The sequence below is a fragment of the Anas acuta genome, chromosome 14 (genome assembly GCF_963932015.1).
Source record: "Anas acuta chromosome 14, bAnaAcu1.1, whole genome shotgun sequence".
In the NCBI taxonomy this organism is placed as follows: domain Eukaryota; kingdom Metazoa; phylum Chordata; class Aves; order Anseriformes; family Anatidae; genus Anas; species Anas acuta.
The window spans coordinates 11,365,520-11,385,972 of record NC_088992.1 but is presented as its reverse complement, the minus strand read 5'-3'; the positions used below and the strand labels follow the sequence as shown (position 1 = coordinate 11,385,972).

At 54.8% G+C, this 20,453-nt stretch overlaps 3 protein-coding genes and 1 long non-coding RNA gene across 18 annotated transcripts in view; 2 read left to right on the top strand and 2 right to left on the bottom strand.

Annotated features, from left to right (window-relative positions):
• Positions 1-4,287, top strand: part of ANKHD1 (ankyrin repeat and KH domain containing 1) — a 114,017-nt gene extending 109,730 nt beyond the window's left edge. For 12 of the 15 annotated variants that reach the window (XM_068698634.1, XM_068698629.1, XM_068698630.1 and 9 more), the window contains 4 exons: positions 184-348; positions 815-861; positions 3,744-3,917; positions 4,069-4,287. In XM_068698634.1, coding sequence (XP_068554735.1) covers positions 184-348; positions 815-861; positions 3,744-3,897 — 366 coding nt within the window. In that variant the 3' untranslated portion in view covers positions 3,898-3,917; positions 4,069-4,287. Of the gene's footprint in view, positions 1-183; positions 349-814; positions 1,307-3,743; positions 3,918-4,068 lie in introns of those variants that run through there. The other 3 variants (XM_068698643.1, XM_068698642.1, XM_068698641.1) reach the window with 2 other exon arrangements.
• A 559-nt stretch (positions 4,288-4,846) lies between these two features.
• SRA1 (steroid receptor RNA activator 1) lies at positions 4,847-6,706 on the bottom strand. The gene is made up of 5 exons (XM_068698646.1): positions 6,542-6,706; positions 6,240-6,359; positions 5,626-5,834; positions 5,311-5,419; positions 4,847-5,225 (listed from the first exon to the last, which is right to left on the bottom strand). Exons 1-5 carry the CDS (start codon positions 6,564-6,566, stop codon positions 5,032-5,034), a joined length of 657 nt encoding a protein of 218 aa, XP_068554747.1. The 5' UTR covers positions 6,567-6,706; the 3' UTR covers positions 4,847-5,031.
• APBB3 (amyloid beta precursor protein binding family B member 3) lies at positions 6,598-11,821 on the bottom strand. Its single transcript, XM_068698647.1, has 13 exons — positions 11,626-11,821; positions 10,407-10,597; positions 9,997-10,073; positions 9,704-9,761; positions 9,324-9,470; positions 8,953-9,080; positions 8,831-8,836; positions 8,634-8,748; positions 8,299-8,386; positions 7,962-8,045; positions 7,700-7,815; positions 7,310-7,489; positions 6,598-7,078 (listed from the first exon to the last, which is right to left on the bottom strand). Exons 1-13 carry the CDS (start codon positions 11,672-11,674, stop codon positions 6,842-6,844), a joined length of 1,476 nt encoding a protein of 491 aa, XP_068554748.1. The 5' UTR covers positions 11,675-11,821; the 3' UTR covers positions 6,598-6,841.
• Positions 11,822-17,891: 6,070 nt separating this feature from the next.
• Positions 17,892-19,997, top strand: LOC137864372 (uncharacterized). The gene is made up of 3 exons (XR_011101461.1): positions 17,892-19,291; positions 19,387-19,581; positions 19,672-19,997. It is a non-coding gene; the product is annotated as an uncharacterized lncRNA (long non-coding RNA).
• Positions 19,998-20,453: the final 456 nt, after the last annotated feature.

Here is a 20,453-nt window from a genome sequence, read left to right as displayed (position 1 = left end):
GTGGTGTCCTTGCCTCTCTCTTAGGCCAGCATTTCAGAGGCAGATGTGATCTCTGAAGTGTTTGGTTGTTGTGTGACAAAAGATGAAAGGTACTGCACTGCAGAAGCAAGAGAAAAGACGACCACAGTCATCTTCCCTAACCACTAACTGTTCTTTGATGGTGCTTTTTTTCTCTTCCTTTAGGGCCTACCAATTTCCATGTATGGTGGCACTCTAATACCGTCACACCCTCAGCTAGCGGACGGTCCGGGAGGCCCACTCTTTAACGGGCTTCATAGTCCAGATCCAGCCTGGAACCCCATGATCAAAGTAGTCCAGAATTCAACAGAATGTACTGATGCTCAGCAGGTAGTGTGATTGCATTTTTCCCCCTTTGCTTCTGTGGGGCTGTGTACAGTGGTGTGCTTTATTTTGTTTTTCTTGGTTAAGCTAGGCAACTTTTTCCAGTTCTTTGATAGTAGAATTGAGATGGTGCATGATTTTTCACCCATAGCGTGTGTTCCCAAATGCATATAGCACTATCCATGACACAGCTTTCAAGTAAAACTGCCAGAATTTAAAAAAAAAAAAAAAAAAAAGCACAACAAGGTAACAGACTTTGTAAGGGGTTGTAAGGGGTAGGGTTTACTTCCATACTTGTTATCTTGCAGGTTGTCAGTCAAAACCTGGCCAGAGATGAAGACAGCTCCCATTCTTTGGCAGTTGGGTTGTATTTTAGGGGGAAGCCTTAAGCATGCCATCTAGTGGTTAAATTCTATTAAAGGAAACTTTATTTGTTTTCATAATAGCCTTGTCTTTTTATTTCTTGCTGTAGATTTGGCCTGGCACCTGGGCACCTCACATTGGAAACATGCATCTCAAGTACGTCAACTGATTTAAGGGGGTCTATTCGTTGTTGTTTTTGTTTTTTTAGCCTTGTTTGGGAAACCTTATGATCTTGGAGAACCTTGGGGATTTTTTATAATGTGCCTAACTAAGCAATTTTCTTCTTTAACAACGAAAACTTGATTGCTCGTTGTATAAGAACAAATTGATTTACTTATACAACTGATTCTGTTCTCCAGTTAGTTTAGCCATTCTGAACTTAAAAATCAGATGAAACTAATGCTGGCTAAACTCTACTGGATGCTACTTGCAGGAGAGAACAAGATGATTTCAAACTTCTAGGGTGGTAAATACATGTATAATTGTTTACATAAAAAGAACAGCTGGGTAAATTTCATGTCGTATAGTGGCTTTACTTTATGTAGCCTGTATTAATGTGAAATACTTACCTGAATATTCAATAAAAGGCCAACAGTATTTATAGGTTGTGTGTGAGAATTTTGGAAGAGGATGTATGTGGCTATCACTGGTAGCTGCCATGACCAGTGGTGCATCCTTTCAGAGTCACATCGTTAGCACGTGGATGTAGGGTTTGGGGGAAGGAAGGGGGTGTTTCAATGTGATATGAACTCCGCTGGGTTCTCCACCCGCCAGTCATGGTGATTGTTTGTCTTGTGAACATGGCTGTATATCTGTCTTTTCTGGGTTAGTTCTGTTTCTTGTAGCGCTCTTTTTGCAGGTGGGTTGCTTGAGACAATCAGGTATTGTTCAGTGGCTGACTTGACACCTTGGCAACCTAATGGTGTCTTAATTTGCAGAAGGTAAATCAGCAGCTTATAGATGAATGCAGGGCTTGACTAACTGCTCAGAAGCAGATACTAGGAAAGCAGAGACCACCTACTACCAGAGAAAATGTAATTAATTAATTTTAAACTTCTTATATCCCTTTAAATCTGGTAAGAGCTTCTCAAGTCTCTTCCCTAAGAAGGAAGGGGATTTTTGCATACTACTTGACAGGAACCATCCTTCTCCACCCAGCCTGATTGCAGAGTTGGCCTGCACTTGGAAGTTTTCCACTTCCTGCCTTCAGACTGTGCTTATTTCTGATTTTGATGAGTGGTGATGCAGTAACTACACAATGTTTGGTCCATTTCTCAAGCAGGTAACTACAGTGCACAAACTGTCCAATGCAATGGACCACTTTTGATGGTCTCTTAGACCAGAGAACAGATGGAGACTTCTTTGCCTTCCTTCTTCCTCCTCCTGACCATTCCTTACATGCAGCAGCAGTTTCCCCAGGAAAAGCATGAGGAAAGAGCACCCAAAAGAGAGGATCAGTGATAATTTGCATGGAGTAAACTCTTGAAATAATGTGCTGGTGTGTTCGCTGTCCCAGTTACTCCTGAGTGTTGAGGAGTGCTGAAAATATGAAGTGCACAAGTAGTAGCTGAGTACAATAGGCAAATAAACCTCAGGAACAATAGTGGATGTGTTCAGATATTCCACCAGGTACTCAAGAAGGAAAAGAAAATAAAATATCTATTTGGTTTTACTGCTACCCCAACAATGCAAATGCCAAAGGAGAAACACTTGGGTTAACAGTAGTTGTCTTAAAAGCAAATGGAGAAGGAAAATGGCAGTCCAGTAAAGTGGCTTTCGTGCTTGTTTAGGCATCTGCTCTTGGGGATCCTGGGGTGAGCTGTTGCAGCTGTGTCCCTGTGGGTGGCACTCTGCCTAGCAGCGTGTGCACCGGAATGAGTTGTCCTCAATTCTGTGTTAGTGAAGAGTTCTGGAGCTCTGCTGTAGGCACTGTGTTATTTTTTGCTGGCCATCAGACGCCGCCCAAGAGAGCTGGAAAGAGAAGGGTTGGCAGGGCCCCTAAACCAGCTTTGTGAAGCACATCTGAGAACCGGGCTGTGTCAGTGTCGGGTGTGGGGCTGAGGCTGTTGCAAGCCTGTGTGCTGCTGGGGTGAGCAGCCCTGGGGGGCCAGGGCCCTGCCACACGTGTGTGTGGGTCCCCTGCCCCTCGTGGCTCCGTGGTGTGGGCAGTGTCACCTCCTCGTGCCCCATCCTGGGTGGCTGCAGCTTCCCTGTCCCGGATGGCTACAGTCCTACTCCGGGTGCCATCCTCTGCTGCACTGCATCAGGCTGTGTGTGCAGGGCCACGCTGGGGAGAGATGAGCTTTTATCTTGAGTGAAGAGCGGTGGCCCTGGCCATTTCTGCTGCTGGGCAGCCCTGGCTGCGCCCCTCTGCCTCATTCCTGGTGGTGCAGGCACCTCCCTGCCCAGGCACACTGCAGCAACCCCCCTGGCATCTGGCAGGCCTCCCCTCCGTAGCTGGAGTGGCAAAGGGAACCTCACATTTTGTGTAAGGACTGCAGAAGCTGTAGCCACTGCAGAGGCCAGCATTGCTCTCATACAACCCACGGGAGCAGGCAGAGGCTGTGCCTGGCACCTGAGGGCTGCGCTGCTGGGGAACGGGCTCCTGGCAGCACTGCTGCAGCTGCTGGGGACCGTTCTGCTCCCAGGGACAGGCTGTACCCTGGCTCCGGGATGGAGAAGCATCCAGGTGCAAAGGCCGAAGTGCTGCAGGCACCACAGGGCTGGGCTTGGAGCCACCCAGCGCTGCGGCTGGCCAGTACGGCATGGGCTGCCCCAGGGAAATGTGTGGCTCCCGCACCCCCTGCCCTGCACCCTGCCTTCCAAGGCTCTGGGAGGCCCAGGAACTGCGTTGGGAGCAGCTGCAGGATGGTGTTCAGTCTGTAGGAAGCCTCACTGTTGTTCCAAACCCAGCCATGACTCTACCAAGGCCAAACGCTGCATCCCACCCCTGCTCTAGGCTCAGGCCCAGGCTGTGCTTCTCAGGGAAGGGGGCTGCCAGGGAAATGCAGCGCCTGACAGCCCCCTGCTTTTGGCAGGTACCCACATCATCTACGTCCGCAAGTTCCTGCTGGAGTGCAAGAATTCGCCCGCGGCCAGGACTCTTCCCTGCTGCCTGCCCCAGATCCCCGGTGTCACCTCCCTGGCCCGGTGCAGCCTCGTCAAGCCGGGGGAGCTCAAGGAGCAGAATGAGAGCGAAGAAGCCATGCCAGGTGAGCGGCCCAGGCAGCACGGCCCTTGCTTCAGCAGGCCCTGCTGCCTGGGGCGTGGGGCTCTCACCTGGCCCCCCTCCAGCCCTTTGCATGTTTCCTTTGAGGCAGTCCCCTCCTAACGCTAGCCCCGTATGCCTCCCTACCCCTGCAGATCAAGACCAGTGTGAGATGGACATCTGACTTTCCGGCTTCCACTCTCTGGGCCGTGGCTGGGCCTGTTCCTGGGCCTCGTGGAGGTGCTGGCACCGTGACCAGCTGGCTGCAGTCCTCTCTGATGCTGGGGATGGATATGACACCTCAGGCTCTAGCACAACTGGCTGGTGCAGCTGCCTAGGAGCTCATGCTTGATTAATAAACACCCTGAAATCCCTGTGTGGAAATGATGAATCTCTCTACGCTGGGGCTTGGCTCAGAGCCCTGGGGAAGGCAGCTTGGAGGAGCTGTTCGGTGCCAGGTAACCTTCCAGGCTGCAGAAGTATTTTCCCTCCTGTAGTGTGATCCTGCACATTAACACAGGATCCTAGGGTTATGCCCAGCATTGCCTGGACCTGCACTGAGGCCAGTGCTGCACTTGGAAATACAGGCTCAGGCTGGGGCCCAGCTGGATCTGCTCCCACATTTGGGATGCTGTGTGCCCCCCCCACTGCCCAAGCTGTGGTTGGGGCAGCTGCTGAGACCTTCTGAAAGCAGAGGGTGGAGCAGTGCACGTGGGGCTGTATGGGGTCACTGTTAACAGCCAGAACTTACAGGGCTTGGTGGGCTTGGGCCAAGCATTGAGATGTTTCTGCCCCCTCCCTGAGGCTGCCTGGATTGAGGCCCCCAGACCCGGAGCTGTGCTCGGGTGATGGTGACAGCCCGGCCTGCAGCTGTGGCACAACCCAAAGATCTGTGGTAGCCAAGAGCCGATGGCACCAAAGTTCCAGAGCAGGTCGTGAGCAGGGGCAGAGAGCGCTATTTATTGACAGGTAGTGAGTCGCCACTGCCAGGCAGTGAGTAAAATCCCCCTCAGGAGAGCGCCGGAGCCAGGAGGGTTGCCCCTTCTGGGAGTTCTTTCTGCTGGCAGCTGGAGGCAGAAGCTGCCCTGCTTGCAGTCTGCAGCTCCCCGTGCTGGGCTTCAGGGAGCCTCCTGCTCGGGCTGGGCCTCGGTGCTGTCGTCCCTCAGTGCAGCTGGTTCCTCAGCAGGCAGTTTCCTCGTCTCAGCTATCAGGCGCTTGACGCCTACCAGCCACTGGCTCACCTCATTCACATAGTCCACCATGAGGGAGCGGTGGATTTCGTCTGCCGCGTCCCAGTGGCATTGCTGCAGCTCTGTCAAGAAAGGGGAACCCATCAGCAGCTCCGGGTCAGCGCTTCCATGGCCCGGGGGTGGTTTGTATGCAACACCCCCCCTCACCTTGCACCAGGAAGCTCATCCTCTTCCTCACAGGGGCCGACAGCTTCCCTTGAGCCCACGACTCTTCCAGCACTGTCAGACGCCGCCCGATGTCATCGCACACTTGTTTCTGGAAGCACCAAGATGAGCCCTGGAGGGGACCTGCCTTGGGGCAGCCCTCCCAGGCAGGGGTGGCTGTTGTCACCCCAGACATCCTGGGTTTCTGGTGGGTTGCCACCCTTCCACGTTTCCCTCCACAGTCCAGCAGCGCTGTCTCGTTTGAGCAGCCCTGCCTGGTGGGGCTGGGAGGCAGAGGAGTGAGCGTTTTGGCCTCACCTGCATCGTGGGCCGGCAGCTGGCAAGGGTCTCCCTCAGAGGGCCGAGGACAGCGTCTGCTGGCACATCGCTGCCCTCAGAGCTGTCCTCTGCAGCCGGCCTGGCGCTCTCTGTCCTCAGGGCAAGGTTAACAGGCCCAAGCGGGGGTGGCCCCAGCGCTTTGGGGGGCTGTGCTGCAGCTGCAGCAGGGGCAGTGTCTGGAGGAGCACCTGGGGAGGAGATGTGGGGTGAAGCCTCATAAAGCTCTATGACCACAGCCCAGAGAGCAGAGGCGCCAGCCAGGTGCAGGGAAATGCCATGGTGCCACCCCATAACACATGCCAAAGGGGAAAAGGGACCTTAGCCCACCACCACCTCCTGGCTGCCCAGGACCTGGTTGTCCCATGGGGTTGGATGTGTTGTGCCAGCACCGCCTGGCCCAAGGGGCTGCAGCGACAGCGGGCACCAGCGGTTCTGCTCTCCACCCCGCGCCCCTCATGGGGCAGGGGGACACGGGGCGCGATCCCTGAGCCGGTCCCGATCCCACCGGCCCCAAACGCAGAGTGCCAGGGCTCCATCCCCGGCTCCATCCCCCGGGGTCTCTCTGGGCTTGGCGGGGCCCGGCGGGTGCTGACCTGGGAGAGCTCCCGGGGCGGGCACCCGGCGAGTGAGAGGAGCTCGCCTGGGCCCCGCTCCCTGCGCCTGCAGCCCGTAGGAGAACTGGGGGGGGTCGTTCCAGCCGCGCTCCTTGTTCCCTGCGGGGGCAAAGGCCAGGGTGAGAGGCTGCGGCTCGGCCTGCCCGCAAACACCGCCCCGCAGCCCGGCCCGGCCGCGCTGCGCCACCCCAGCTCCCAGCCTTCAATCCCCAGCCCCTCCCCGAGCCCTCCCCGAGTCCCCCCCCGGGTTCCCTCCCCCCCCCGGTCCCGCAGCCCCTCACCCGGCTTCACGTAGAGCTCCGCCATCCCGGCCCGGCCCCGCGCCGCTCCCCGGGGCCCTCCCGCGGGGCGGAGGCGGCCGGGGGCAGGGAGGGAGCCGCGGGGCGGTGCAAGGCGGAGCCGGCAGCTGCGTGGCGGAGCTTTATTGGGGGCGGCAGCGGCGCTGGATGGACGAGGAGGAGGAGGAAGAGGAGGAGGAGGATGATGATGGGGATGGGGGGGGACACGGCACTCGGCCCGGCCGCGGAGCTCCGGCTCCCCCCCCTCTCCCGGCCCCCGGGGTCCATCCGAGCCGAGCCCCGCTAGGGCAGGTGCAGCAGGGAGTGCTTCTGGCGGAAGGCCTCCAGGAAGGAGAAGACGCCGCGTTTGCGAGGCCCGGGCCCCGCAGCCCCGCCGCTGCCCCCGTTCGCCTTCGGTACCTCCCCGCTCGGTGCCTCCCCCGCCGCCGCCGCCGCCGCCGCCGCCCGCTGCCCCTCCACGGGTGCGCGCTTCGGCCTCGCCCCCGGCGCGGCGGCCACCAGGCACTTCTGGTACTGCACCTGCGGGGACACGGGGGGACACATGGGGACACGGGGGGACACGGGGGGACAGCCACCCGGCAGCAGGGCAGGACACGCAGGGCCGTGGGGTGATGCCTGGCACCCTCCTGACCCCACATTGCAACCAGCCTCGCCCCCAACCCTCCTGCCAGGAGCGCAGCTGTCCAGGCTGGGTGGATGTTGTGGGGTGTTTGGGGTGGGGTTACCCCCACTCCCCGGGGTGCCGCTCACCATGCAAGCCGCCTGCACCGCCTCCGAGATGGTGCCGGCGTCGGGCTCGCACCAGAAGGCCGTGCACTGGAAGTGCTGTCCCGTGTCCACGATGAGCGCAAAGGTGTGCGCGTCCCGGCCCACCCCGAGGAAGGTCACGTAGCGCACCTGGCACTCCCAGATGTGGGGCCTCTCTTCCTCCTGCTGGGACAGGACGGGCTCAGCCATCGCACGCCAAACCCACAGGGAACCCTGCAGACCTGGGCACCCCCCAGCCAGATCTCCTCCTCCCTGTGGGGGCTCGGCCGCTGTGGGCCAGGCCCTCCCCAGGGGGCTGCTTCTTCCTACCCTGGGTGCCTGCTTCCTTCAGCCGCATCACCCCAGGGCCCCCCCTTCCCTCCCTGGTCCCACCTGTGCGGGGTGCACCCGCATGGCCGTGTCGGACACGCTGATGAGGGAGGGCGTCCAGCACTCCCGCCCAGGGCCTCTGGTCAGCTTCTCGATGGCCTCGTTCAGCACGTCCATCCCTGGCAGGAGAGAAGCCCGGCTGCCGCTCCCTGCCCCAGCAAGGTGGCTGCTGGTGCTGGGTGCCCAGCAGGGAGCAGCCCCCTATGTGGGACTTGCTTTTATTTCTCCGGCATCCCTCAGCTGCCGCAGGGCCAGCAGCACTTACCCATGGCCCTGGGTACGGGCAAGCTGCCGATGTACAGTGCTTCGTACTTCTGGATCGACTGCCTCACAGCATCCAGGATATCCACTGCCAAGAAAGGGGAGTTGGATGGGATCCCTGGCCCCCCCAACAACTCCCAGGGTCCACCCCAAGGCCCACAGGGATGCATCAAGCCAGGCCACGATGTTCTGTCTGCTGGGCACCCCATGGTCCTGCTGGTCTTTGTGCTGGGGGGCAGCAGCGCCCGGAGACCTTGGGCACGGGGAGAGCAACACAGCCCCGCAGTGCGCTGGCAGGGGCACGGGAGCTGCAGCCAGGCCCTGTGCCCACGAGGTGGTACCTTGCAGCGGCAGGTCGTTACTGGAGATGGGTTCCAGCGTGATGGCGTGTGGCAGCCTGCTGCTCGCTACTGCTCGCTCGGCCACGATCTGCAAGAGACAGAGTGCACGGGGTGCCGCACGCTAAGGGGCAGCCTGATGGCTACTGTGGATACCCAGACACTCTCCCCGTGGAGGGTGAGCAGAGCTCTGCGTGGGGAAACTGAGGCTCACAGTGGCAGAGGCAGTGCTCCTGTGCCTCCCCTCACCCCCGAGACCACCCTAAAACACCCCCCCGTGAGCACCAGGGCCATGAGAGGGCTCTGTCCACCCGTGCCTGCAGGCCCTATTAGCCCACCTTGGAGCACATTTTGTGCAGGGCCTTGGCGATGCCCTTGGCAGGAACGTTGCAGTGGAAGACGTGACACTTGAGCACGCAGGTGTCCTTGTCACTGGCCACAAACGCAAAGTCCCTGCAAGACCACGAGCAAATAAATGAGCGAAGTCCCAGCAGAGGCAGCCTGCTTCGCTGCCCCTAGCCCGACACCACGTTACCTGTCCCTGCACGTCGCAACAGGAGGGGAGAAAGGAGAGCGGATAGGTTACTGCCTGGGTTCCTTCACCCCGAACGGGCAGAGCCACAGCGAGCCCGTGTGTTCTGCCCCTGCCTCCAGCACCTGCCGTTGTTGCAGCCAACACCCCAGACGCGGATGTTGAGGATGGGCTGGCAATGGATGAGGCTGTGGTCGAGGGGGTCTACCAGGCTCATGGTGTCCTTCTTCAGGATCATCACCAGGTCCTGGCCCTGCAGAGAGTCGGGGGCACCCTCAGCTTGGCAGCAGGCCTGGGCAGCCCCAGCACACGCCCCATGTGTAGGGACAGCCCCAGCCATTCAGCCTACTGTGCATGGTCAGAGTTGGCTCTGCCACCGGCACAGCTCCCTGGGCTCCCCACTCCCTCTGTGTGAGGACAGCCAGCCCCAGCAGCACTGGTCCCCGGGCATGGAGGGGACACGGTACCGTGACTGAGCACCACCCCAGGCTCTCACCTCACCCCAGTTGTCTGCAGAGCCCTGGCCCTGGCACTTGCTGTTGGAGAGCTGCTGGATGCAGTTGTTGACAGCGATGCTGCTCTTGCCAGGTGCCAGGTCCTCCTCAGGGATCTCGACCCAGCCCAGCGAACGTACAGCGAAGCACTGAGCAGAAACACACCTGGGGCTTGAACGACAGGCCACCACAGCCCCTGTCCCATGCCCCTCACCGTGCTGACACGGCCACCCCTGCCCTTGCTTCCACCTCTGTGCCTGCCAGCTGCTAACTGCACGCTCCTCTGCCAGCCCCAGCACACGGTGCTGCAGCGAACCCTCTGCACGGGCTGGGCTGGGTGCAGGAATCTTCTGGCATGCCAGGAAGCCCCCTGGTGCAGTACCTTTGAGCTGGGCTCCGTGCTGTGCTGGAGGTCGTCTCTGTGCCAGGGCAGCGAGGTCCTGCAAAGGGACAGGGTGGTGAGGGGAATGTCCAGGGAAGTGCAGGAGCAGAAAGCCCTGGCACCAAGAGACCCCCACACCACCAGCCGGGTGCTATCCCATGAAGGTGCTCAGCTGGAGCCCACTCTGTGTGGCAGTTCTGGGGGAACACAGCAGGGACCGGCACCCAGTGGTGGCCGTGGGACACCGGTACCCCTGAGTACCACGAGCTGGCAGAGCACGCAGGCAGCCCTACCTCCTGGAGAGCGAAGCCATGGGGCTGGGAATGGGCCTGGTTTTTGTTGGGTGCTTCACCACGGAGGCCTGGCAGTCCTGAGAAAGAAGACGAAAGGGGTGAGGGCAGCAAGAGGGGGTGTCAGGAGAGGACGTCTGCAGAGGCACCAGGTAGGAGGCCTCCCTCCCAGGACAGCAGTCTCAGTTCACGGGCAGCCTGAGAAGAACCAGGATAGGATCAACATGGGCCCTCCTGAAGTCCTTCAAGGGGTTTAACCCTGTCCAGGAGCAGGACTTTTGGGTGACAGAGAGAGTCCTGCTCCAAGGGAGGCAGGACAAGGTACTCAGAGGGTCCTTCAGCAACCCACCCGCTCCCACGGCAGGCTTCTGCTGGGTAGTGGGAACCAACACTCCCCTGCCCACATCCCCTACCGTTTCCTGGAGTGTCTCCTCTCCATCAGCCTTCAGGCACCCTCCTGGGCTCGTGGTATGTGCGGGGTGCTGCCACTGCGTTGTGCCAGTGGGTACATGCCAGTAGTAGGTGCCCAGAGTGTCATGGATTTTCCTCCAGCCTGGGGGGAGGTCTGTGTCCATCTCCAGGCTCTGGTCACTCCAGAGGTTGTCTGTGCAGAGAGAGCGTGAAGCAAAGGGGGAAAGCTCCCACAGCTGCTCCCAGCTGCAGGGAGCCTTGAGAAGCAAGCAGCTTTGGCCAGCAGGGAGAGGGGCATGCAGCTGCCTTTAGGGCACGATGTGTTGCCCCAAAACACAGCTGAGCACAGGGTTTGGGAGAGGAGTGCTGACCAGGAAGGTTTACAGGTATGTCAGAGAGGCTGCAGTAGCAGCAGACCCCGGGGCACCACGATCAGTGCAGGCAGTCGCCTCCCTGACATCTGGAGGAACGGGGTGACCCCACCATGAGCACAGAGAGCTTGGGCAGCCTGAATCTGTCAGGAGGCCTTGCCAGGGACGTTGCCGTGCTGACTGCCAGCCCCGAGACCCTCCTGCTAGCACTCAGGTCCCAGCTCTTTGCCAGCACTCCGGGATGCCCAAGCCTGGCTTTCTCCCAGCTTCGCTGGGGAAAGGCACAGACCCTCCTCCCCGCACCTCCAGCTCCGAAGAGATTAAGAGAACGAGCCCGCGGTACGGATAAATAACCAGATCTGCTCCTGGGCGTGCGGCTAAAAATACCCAGAGGTCGCCGTGCCCCTTTGTGGGTGCTTATCCCTGGGGGGCTGTGCTGGCCTGAGCCTAACCACACCGCTGACAGCGGCCCTGCCACCACCAGCGGGGCTCTGCTCACCCCGCTCCGAGCCCTGCACCCCGTGGGCTGCCTCCTGCGCCCCGTCTGCTCTCTGGGTTCTGGCTGCAGAACCCAGGATCTGCCCCCTCCACCTCTTTCTGCACCCCCCCATCTGTCTGTGCCCTGCCCGTGCCCTTCCTCCGGGCAGCGGGGAGCGCAGCAGGAGGCAGACAATGGCGCAGAGCCCGCAAGGGCTGCGCCCAGCAGCTCCTGCAGCAGCCGGGCAGGGCCGGGGGGCTCCCCAAAGCCCCGCACCCCCCCGTCTGAGCTCGGGAGGATGATATGGGGGTCCCCGACCATCACCCTCTGCACGTCCCGGCCCCGTCCCCACCCCTTTTATCCCCGGCTGACCGTCGCAGTTGACGAGGATGATGGCCAGCATGTAGTCCTTGCCCAGCATGGCCCCGGCTGCCGGGCCCCGGCTGCGGCAGGGGCTGGAGGGGAGCGGGGGCAGCGCCTTTTGGGGGGGGGGGGTCTGCGGCTACCGGGAGCCGGAGCGCAGGGAAGGGGCCGGGAGGGAGCGGTGGGAGGGCGGTGTTTGGGGTAGGAGGGGACGGGCTGGGCGTGGAAAGGGCGTGGGGGGAGGCTGGGGGGGGATTGGGAGCGATTGGGAAGCGAGCGGAGGGGAAGGGGAGGAGGCGGCTGAGGGTGGGGGTCCCGAGCCCGGGGGGTGCTGGTGTGGGAGGCTGTCAGGTGCAGGTGTCGGTGGGGAAAGGGTATTGGGTGTGTAGGGGCAGGGAAGGAGGGGTTTGGGGTGTGTTAGTGGGCTCAGATGGGCTCTATCCCACCCCGTGTGCCCTCGGGTTCGTGCTGTCCCCTCCCCACGCCATGAGGCTTTTTCCATTCCCGTGCCCTTCACACGGATCACCCCTTTCCCATTCCCTCCACGCTTATTCTGCACTAACTCTCTCTCATTCATGCTCAGATCCTCGCCATTTAGGAGGAAATCGGAGGGTTTGCACAGGTCTAAAGTCAACTGCCCGTGGTCCAAGCTCTTCCAGGCAGTACCGAAGCCACCGGGCTGTGGGTGCCCATCGTGTTCCTGCTTTCACGCAACGTGCAGCACTCTGCACTTTCAGTTTGAGACTTCTGCTTGCCATGCTGTCCTGAGCTGACAGTCTTAGCTCGGTACCTGGGGACAGAAGCTCTGGATACATTTGTTGTGCATCTCAATTTCACGGAATTGTACAATGTCTCGGGTTGGAAGGGGCCTTAAAGATCCTCTGACCCCAACTCCACCATAGGCAGGGGTGCCACCAGCTGGATCAGGTTGGCCAAGGCCCCATCCAGCTTGGCCTTGAACACCTCCAGGGATGGGGCATCCACAACTTCTCTTGGCACTTGTTCCAGTGTCTCACTACCCTTACAGTGAAGAATTTCCTCCTAATGTCTATCCCCTTTTGGTTTACAACCATTCCCCCTTGTCCTATCATTATCTACCTGAGTAGAGTCCTTCACCATTTTTTTATAAGACCCCTTTAAGTGTTGAAAGGTCTCAATGAGGTCTCCACCACTCCTTTTCCCCATGGAGCTCTCCATGTGCTGTTACACACAGTCCTTCCAAGCATTAGGTGCCCAGTGACATGTTCCAAGATGGTTTGCAATCTGTCTGGCCAGCCCATGATGGCTTCTTCTTGTTTCCTTCCACACATCCAGAAGCTAGGAGTCCAAGTAGGGCTTCTTCCAGCCTGGATGTAGCATATGTTCTTGAGAGCCTCCCATGCCAACTCATCTGCCCTGCTTCTTTCCATGCATGGCTCTCTGCAGAGCTTGTATTTTTTGGAAGTACAAAATAAATTTTTAATGTACGTTTCCTTGCTTTCAGCTAGGCCTGCCATTTTTGATCAGAGCTCAGCCCAATTCATGCGTTCTGTGGGCTAACACGCCCCTGATCTCATGAGACTGTTTCACAGTACCCATCCCTCCTATCTGCTCGCCTGCTGGCCTAAAAAAGACACCAGCTCCATAATCCAATTTGGTAGCAATCTACCATTATTTCTGTCTTTTTATCTTCTGTTGAAATCTGTTTTCTTGGCTGCAAGCTATTTTTTTTATTTCTTTGTGAGGAACAACTGAAGGAATTGAGGCTGTTTAGCCTGGGGAAAAGGAGGTTGAGGGGAGACCTCATTGCTTTCTACAGCAACCTGAAAGAAGGAGGTTGTAGTGAGGTGGTTGTCATTCCTTTTTTTTTTTTTTTTTTTTTCCAGGTGACAAATGATAGGATGCAAGGAAACAGTTTCCAGTACCACCAGGGGTGGTTTGTCTTGGATATTACTTGTTATAGTAACTCATTACTTGTGATATTACTTGTAATATCACAGTGTGTTCTTCTACATGTTTCCTTGTCCTTAGTGCAACTGAATTTTATAGAATGCTTCCCAAAACTGGGCTTGGATATTCAGACATGTGGCAACAACTCTGAATCAAATTGTTCTGTTTTTTCTTCCTGCTTAGTAGAGCTGTCAGTGACCTCCAAAGAAGAAGAAATGAAAAAGAGAAAGTCTGAAGATGCCAGATCAGAAACCCTGTCCCAACAAACACTTGCTTGATAAAGCACTTGGTTACATGTCTAAAGGCTAGCCAAAGGAAATAGAAGAAATAACAGCAGGCAGAGAGAGCCCTGTAACCTACTCAGTGAAAATGGAGCACACTAAATAGGCTGATCCTCATATCATCAGGGAAGAGCAGTCCCTGGTGCCATGGGTGATCCACCCCTGCATCATCCCTGGTGCAAAACCCACCAAGGTGACTCGCTGAAAGGAACTGTCTCCTGGTAATGCCATGAAGGGTAATTATGGCCTACAGCAATATAAGACATTACGGGATGCAGAGGGAGAATTTAGAAATGGAACAGAGCAGAACCTAGGGACTGCATGAAACTTCATATGGGATGTTTAGGGGAACAGACATAGGAAGGGGAAAAGGTGGGATGCGTGCAGATATGGGAGGGATGAACACAGCAAAACAGATAAAAAAAAAAAAAAAGAGAAAAGGAGCCAGTGGCATGTAAACAAGGGGCAGGTAGGTATGCTTGACTGACAGAGCATTTTGTTTCATCACTGTAGTCTGTCCTATACTCTTCTTAAATACTATTTCTTCTGTGTAACTGTGCTCTCTGCTTTGAGCCTTTGTTTTTGAGCAGCTGGTGAACCTCAGGCTGCACTAGCTGCTGAGTAGACTAGGTGGTCTGAATATCCCCGGCATCTGAGGGACCGGGCTGGTCCACCATAAAAGTGGGTAAATTCTATGTGAGGGAAGGGACATTGCTCCTAGCTGCTACAGTAAGCACCAGGAAGCTCTTTTGGTAAAGGTAAGGTAAGCTCTTTTGACCATTGCTCTAGAACTACACCCTAAGAAAGGAAAATGCAACACATGAGAGTATGTAGCAGGGACAGTACCTTGCACACTCACCCAAACCTGCTTTAAGCACAGTAAGTTCAGCTCTGGACCAGATATGGATTTGGGGGCAAGCTGTTGATGGGAGCAGCCATAAAGGTGACCTGGTTATAATGGAAAAAAATACAATCAATTACCATTGAGCATTTATATCCCCACAAGCTAGCACCTGACAGGCATTGAACATGACAGCTTGAGGCACTTCTCTGTCACATTCATGCATATCTTGACAAGGTATCCTGTTGCTCCCCTTCTTGGTCATCCTTTTTCCAGTTGACCAAGGCCCTCTGAGGCATAAAATGACCAGAGTCAAAACTACTAGTTGACCTCTCCCTGCCATTATTTTTAAATCTTAGGTTTCCAAATAATTATCAATATTAAGAATAAGATGAACTCTGCTACAAGAATTAAAACCCCTTGGGGGCACTCCAGTTCTGTGTAGGCCAGTCTTTTCTCCCAATCACAAGTCACATTCATTAGATGTGAAAATAAAATTTTGTTTACAATTATAAGCTTTTATTACACACAGAGTCTACTATGAAACTTCCTTTTTAATTTTAACTTTCAACGACTTTTCTGTAGGAACAACTTCCCACGTACTAGGGTTGACAGATGCTTTCACCTGAGTATAGTGAGTCCAGCCTTTTCCCACAGCTCTTGTGGTTGTTTCAGGGCTGAGCAGTACTTGGAATGGTCCTTCCCACTCAGGGCAGAGTTTTGATTCTCTCCAGGTACGTATCAGCATCCATCACATGGAATGAATGCACTGGGAATTCCAACAGTGGGCTTTGAGCCAACAGTCCATGAACCCTGAGAGACGTCAAGGAAGAAGACAACCTGAGTATATAGTTTTTGAGAAAAAGACCCTTGGTTTCAAGAGTAGGCATCTCACTGCTTCTACCCAGGTATGGTAGTCCAAACATCTCATATGGCAAAACTCCTGTATCTTTCTTAGAAGCAGTTCAAATTCTGAGAAGAGCTAAAGGTAAGCATTTTGTCCAGGAAAGCTTAGTCTCTAAAACCAGTTTTGACAGATGTTTCTTTAATGTCTCCAGACGAAGAAGGCTACCATGGAGTGTGAAACTCCAATTTTATTCCCAAAGTTCTCATTAATCCTTGCAAAATGTATGAAGTAAAATGACTTCCTTGACCTTAGTCTACATTTTCAACAATCCCATACATAGGGATAATTTGTTCCAGAATTATCTTTAGCACCTCAATAGCTGTTGTTGATACTGAAGGAAAAGCTTCTACCCATTCTGGCAGATGGTCTATTAATGCTAGCACATACTTTCATCTACCTACATTATGTAATTCAGTAAAATCTACTTGGATGCTCTGAAAGGGTCAAAGTCCTTGCTTCCAGAGGTTGCCTTCTTACTCGCTTGTTGTCCTGCCCTGCTCCCATGACACACCCCATTCCTACATACACTTATTTCTCAATACAGCGTCACACCTCGCCTGGCTTCCTTGACGTAGCACAGCTAAATTTTCCCTCATGATTTGTTTATTTACTATTTCTCTTCCATCAGGGAGAGCCCACCATCCTTGGGACTCCATTTCTACTTCTAATTGCAGAGCCATTTTTTAAGCCTTTTCACCTATAATTCTGTTTCCCCATTGAACTAGGGAGCTTCCTTTTTGGTGTCCCCTTGATACACACCACAGCAATCCCTTCAGGTAACAATAATTCTTCCCAAATCTGCCTAATTAATTCTTCATGGATCAATCCCTTTCCCTTACTGTTTATTAAACCCCTTTCTTTCCATTTTTTCCCCCCAATTTACGTATCACCCCATCTGCACAACACAAACATATAGTTCCCCGTTTCCCTTGTAAAACTTTATTATCAATTCTGACGTAAAAACATTACGGGCCCTGCCCTTCACGGACCGCGCATGCGCGGAGGCGGCGCTCTGCCGCCACGCAGTGAGCGGCGGGCGGGGCACAGGGCGAGCTCCGCGGCGCCCTCTGGCGCCACCTGCTGGCAGCTGCCGGTACTGCAGGCGCCGGGCAGCCTTGCCCTCTGCTGCCGCCTGGCGGCACAACAGCGGTACCACAGGCGAGGGGCGCTGCGCATGCGCAGTTCGGGGTTTCGCTCTAGTGCAGTAGGCGCAGTGGGGCCTCACGGCCCTGCTGCCCACAGGAGGGCTCCGGGCTGTGTCCCTTCCCCGTGAACTAAACCTTAAACGGCAACCCGAATCCAAACCTTAAATAGAACCATGAACCCAACCCTTAAACACAACCCCAAACCCGACCCCAAATCCAACCCTTAAACAACCCCGAACCCAACCCCTAAACACAATCCCAAACATAACCCCTAAACACAACCCCTAAACACAATCCCAAACCCAACCCTTAAACATGACCCCAAACCCAACCCCTAAACACAACCCCAGCAGCAGTGTTTGCAGGGCTTGGGCGCGCTTGTTGAGTGTGGCTCGCTGTACATAGCTCAAGCAGCCCGGCACGTGCTTTGTTTTTTGTCGCTGTGGTGTGGCCAGGCTAATGCCATTGCTTGTATGATAAATTCTCCATTTCATTGTTTTTTCTTTTTCTTTTAATGGTTCTCCTCTTTTTCAGGAGGGCATCCTTTCTGAGCTGGCCATCAGGTGCTCCGAAGTTGGGACTGGAGCTTTCAGTGGCAAGAACCTTAGACTGCAGTCCAGGAGACCTGAAATTCCCCTGGCAAACCTTACACCACTGCACTCCCAGCAGGACTCTGAGATTTCTCTCCTTCCAGACCCTTTCCCTCCTCTAATACTCCCCCTAACCTTAGATTAAAGCTACCTGAGTTGCCCATGAAATAATGAAAGCCTCTTGGGAGACTGCAGCTGGCAGTCTTAATTGAATCCCACCCACAATGGGACTCTGAGCTTTGTTGTTCCCAAAACTTAAGCCCCAAAACAGAACTCTGACCCCAAGGCAAAGCTCACGGTATCTAACCGCCAAGGAGCCATCTCTTTTACAAGCATTTCTCTGTTTAATCAGTTTTCTTTTTATTTTACTGCTTCTCAACTGGACACTGAACTTTATTGCTCCCCAAAACCTAAGCCTAAACAAAACCCTCACCCCCTAGGCAAAGCAAACTGTAACTACATGCTAAGGAGAGCTGGATCTCGGCACTTCTCCCTGAATGCAGCGCTGATTCTGTCGCTCTGGCATTGCCAGACTGATGCCATCACATTTACAAGAAATTCTTTGTTTCATTAGTGTTTTTTTTTTAATGCTTCTCCTCTTTCAGGAGTTCATCCTTGCTGAGCTGGACATGAAGTGCTGTGCTGAAGCTGGAATGCTGCATGCTTAATGGCAGAGTGGCAAGAACCTTAGACTGCAGTCAGAGACATGAAATTCCCTTGGCAAGCTTTACACAACCGCACTCCCAAAAGATCTCTGCACTCTCTCTCCTTCCAAACCCTTTCCTTCCTCTAAAACTCACCTTAACCTTAGACTACAGCTAGCTAAGCCTCCCATGAAATAGTGCTACCAAGGGAAGCCTTTTGGGAGACCTGAACACGCAGCCTTAATACGATCCCGCTCACGGCAGGACTCTGAGTTTGTCGCACCCCATGAACTAACCCTTAAACAGAACCCTGAATCCCAAGGCAAGGCGCACTGTAGCTAGCCGCCAAGGAGCGCTGGAGCTCGGATCTTCTCCAGGAAAGTGGCTCGCCCCCTTGCTGGAGGACCATGGGGACTCCAGCTTGGCCCACGTCACCATGGAGGGGGAGGCCGGTGCCCAGCACCACTTCCCAACACGTCTGCCCCACTGCACTGCTTTCTCCTGCCGTGTGCTTCCCCTTCACCGCTAGCACATCTTGCGACAGTGCCCACAATGCACACACACCCTCCTTGATGCACACCAGCGCTGACGCTACCACTGCAAGGACTTCCCAGCTTCTCTGGAGCTCATTTTTCATGGTGGGGTTTTTGGGACTTCACCTCCCCTCCTGAAAGACCAGGACACCACAAGAGGTGCTGCAAGATCTGCCTGAAGAAGGAGTGATGGCAAAGGCTTTAGGGCAGCCGAAACAAGGTGTGCTAAAACCTTCAAGGATCTTTCCCTCTTGACTTCTGCCACTGCTGCATGCCAAGGCCAAAGGAGCACACTGCTGTGGCTCTCAGGCAGTCTCAGGGCATATTGCCTGAAGCCAGGTATTTTGGGACTGCTTCATTTCCCCCCTGCATGCATATCTGGGTCCTGGTGCTGGTGCAGCCCCTGCTCCCGGCCCCACAAAGCCCAGCCACGAGGCCAGGCACTGCCAGCAGCTCTGGATGAGCAGCATCAGCACAGTGCTGTGAAGGGAGCCTTCTACCAGCTGCAGTTCTGACCCCGAGGCTCCTGACCTGCTTTCCCACTGCCAGCTACATTTTGACCCATTAAAGGTCATCGGAAGCTGTGTTTATTTTTAGTTTTCCCTTTTAAGCTGCCCTCAAGCACCGAGGACTGACGGGAGGAAGAACCATCCTCCCTCCCACCAGTGCTGGACCAGGACCCTGGGACGTTGATGCTGAGCAGCCGTGCCCACCACGAGTCCTAACGAGAGGCACGGCACTGGTGGCACCAGGCTGGCACAACTCCTGCCATGCTCCCCGGGGAGCCCCCGGCCGCTGCTTCCCAGTAAGAGCCATGCAGCCTTGGCAAGTGCTGCTGCTTTCTTCTTGGTGTTATCACAAGGGCTTGGTTTTCCTTTTGTTCCTCATATTGTTTTGCAGGGAAACAGAGAAGCACAGCGGTTCCTGCACAGCTTGGGGATCGCTGGGTCCCTGCACCCACCAGGCTGGCCTGGGGACACAGCATTTTCCTCCCCCTTCCCCATCGCCCACCCTCCATCCCATGCTGCAGCCAGCCACCATGAGGAGCCTGAGCCACGTAATTAGGAAAAATCATTTATTTTTACACTTCTAAGAGTAAGAAATATCACGGAACCGCTAGCCACAGGTAGGTGGCGGGTTCTCTCTTTTGTAGGAAACCTCACTTTTTTCTTTTCTTCCCCACAGTCTAAAAATGGAACGCGGGCACTTCAAATAAATTCCTGGAGAACAAAACTGAGAAAACACAATGGGATTTGTATCAAAGTGTTTGGATTAATTAGCTTAAACTGAAAGCTTTCATTCTGATTTCAACCTCAGCTTTATGTACCAATAAATAAATAAAAAAATTAAAGCAACAAAGCTTTGCAAGTTGAAAAATCAAAATGTTGAGCCCTGAAAATATCAAAACGAGATGCTTAGCCTCGCCGAGATGCTTTGTTTCTTTCTAAAAGCAAATGGCATCAAGACCAATACCTTTGTAAGCAGCTTGGATCATTAAGAGCTTCAAAAAAATCTAGATCAGCATAAGCAATTAATATCTTAAGTGTTTTTTTTTTTTGTTTGTTTGTTTTTTTTTGTGTGTGTGTGTTTTTTTTTTTTTTTTTTTTCCTCCCAAGGAAGTGTAAAACTACCATCTGGCCAAAATTATCAAACTATTTCTTTGAATACTTTCCTTTTACTGCGTGGTTGTCACACAGAGCTTGAGCCTGAAGCCCTGAACTTGCTGCTTGGTGCTCCCTGTGTTGGACACATTGGTTCAGCCCCTCGCAGCTCATATTGTGAATCCTGGAAGGGAAAGAGATATGAAGGAGGTTGGGATTTTATCAATGTTTGTAGTCTAAAGATGAACAAACCAAGTTTTTGTGAACATTTTCCTACTGTGGTTGAAATTGAGAAATGAAAAATTGGGGATCTGGGGATCATTGTGCTCACTTTGTTACTTTCCTTTCTCCTTCCTTGTCAAATGC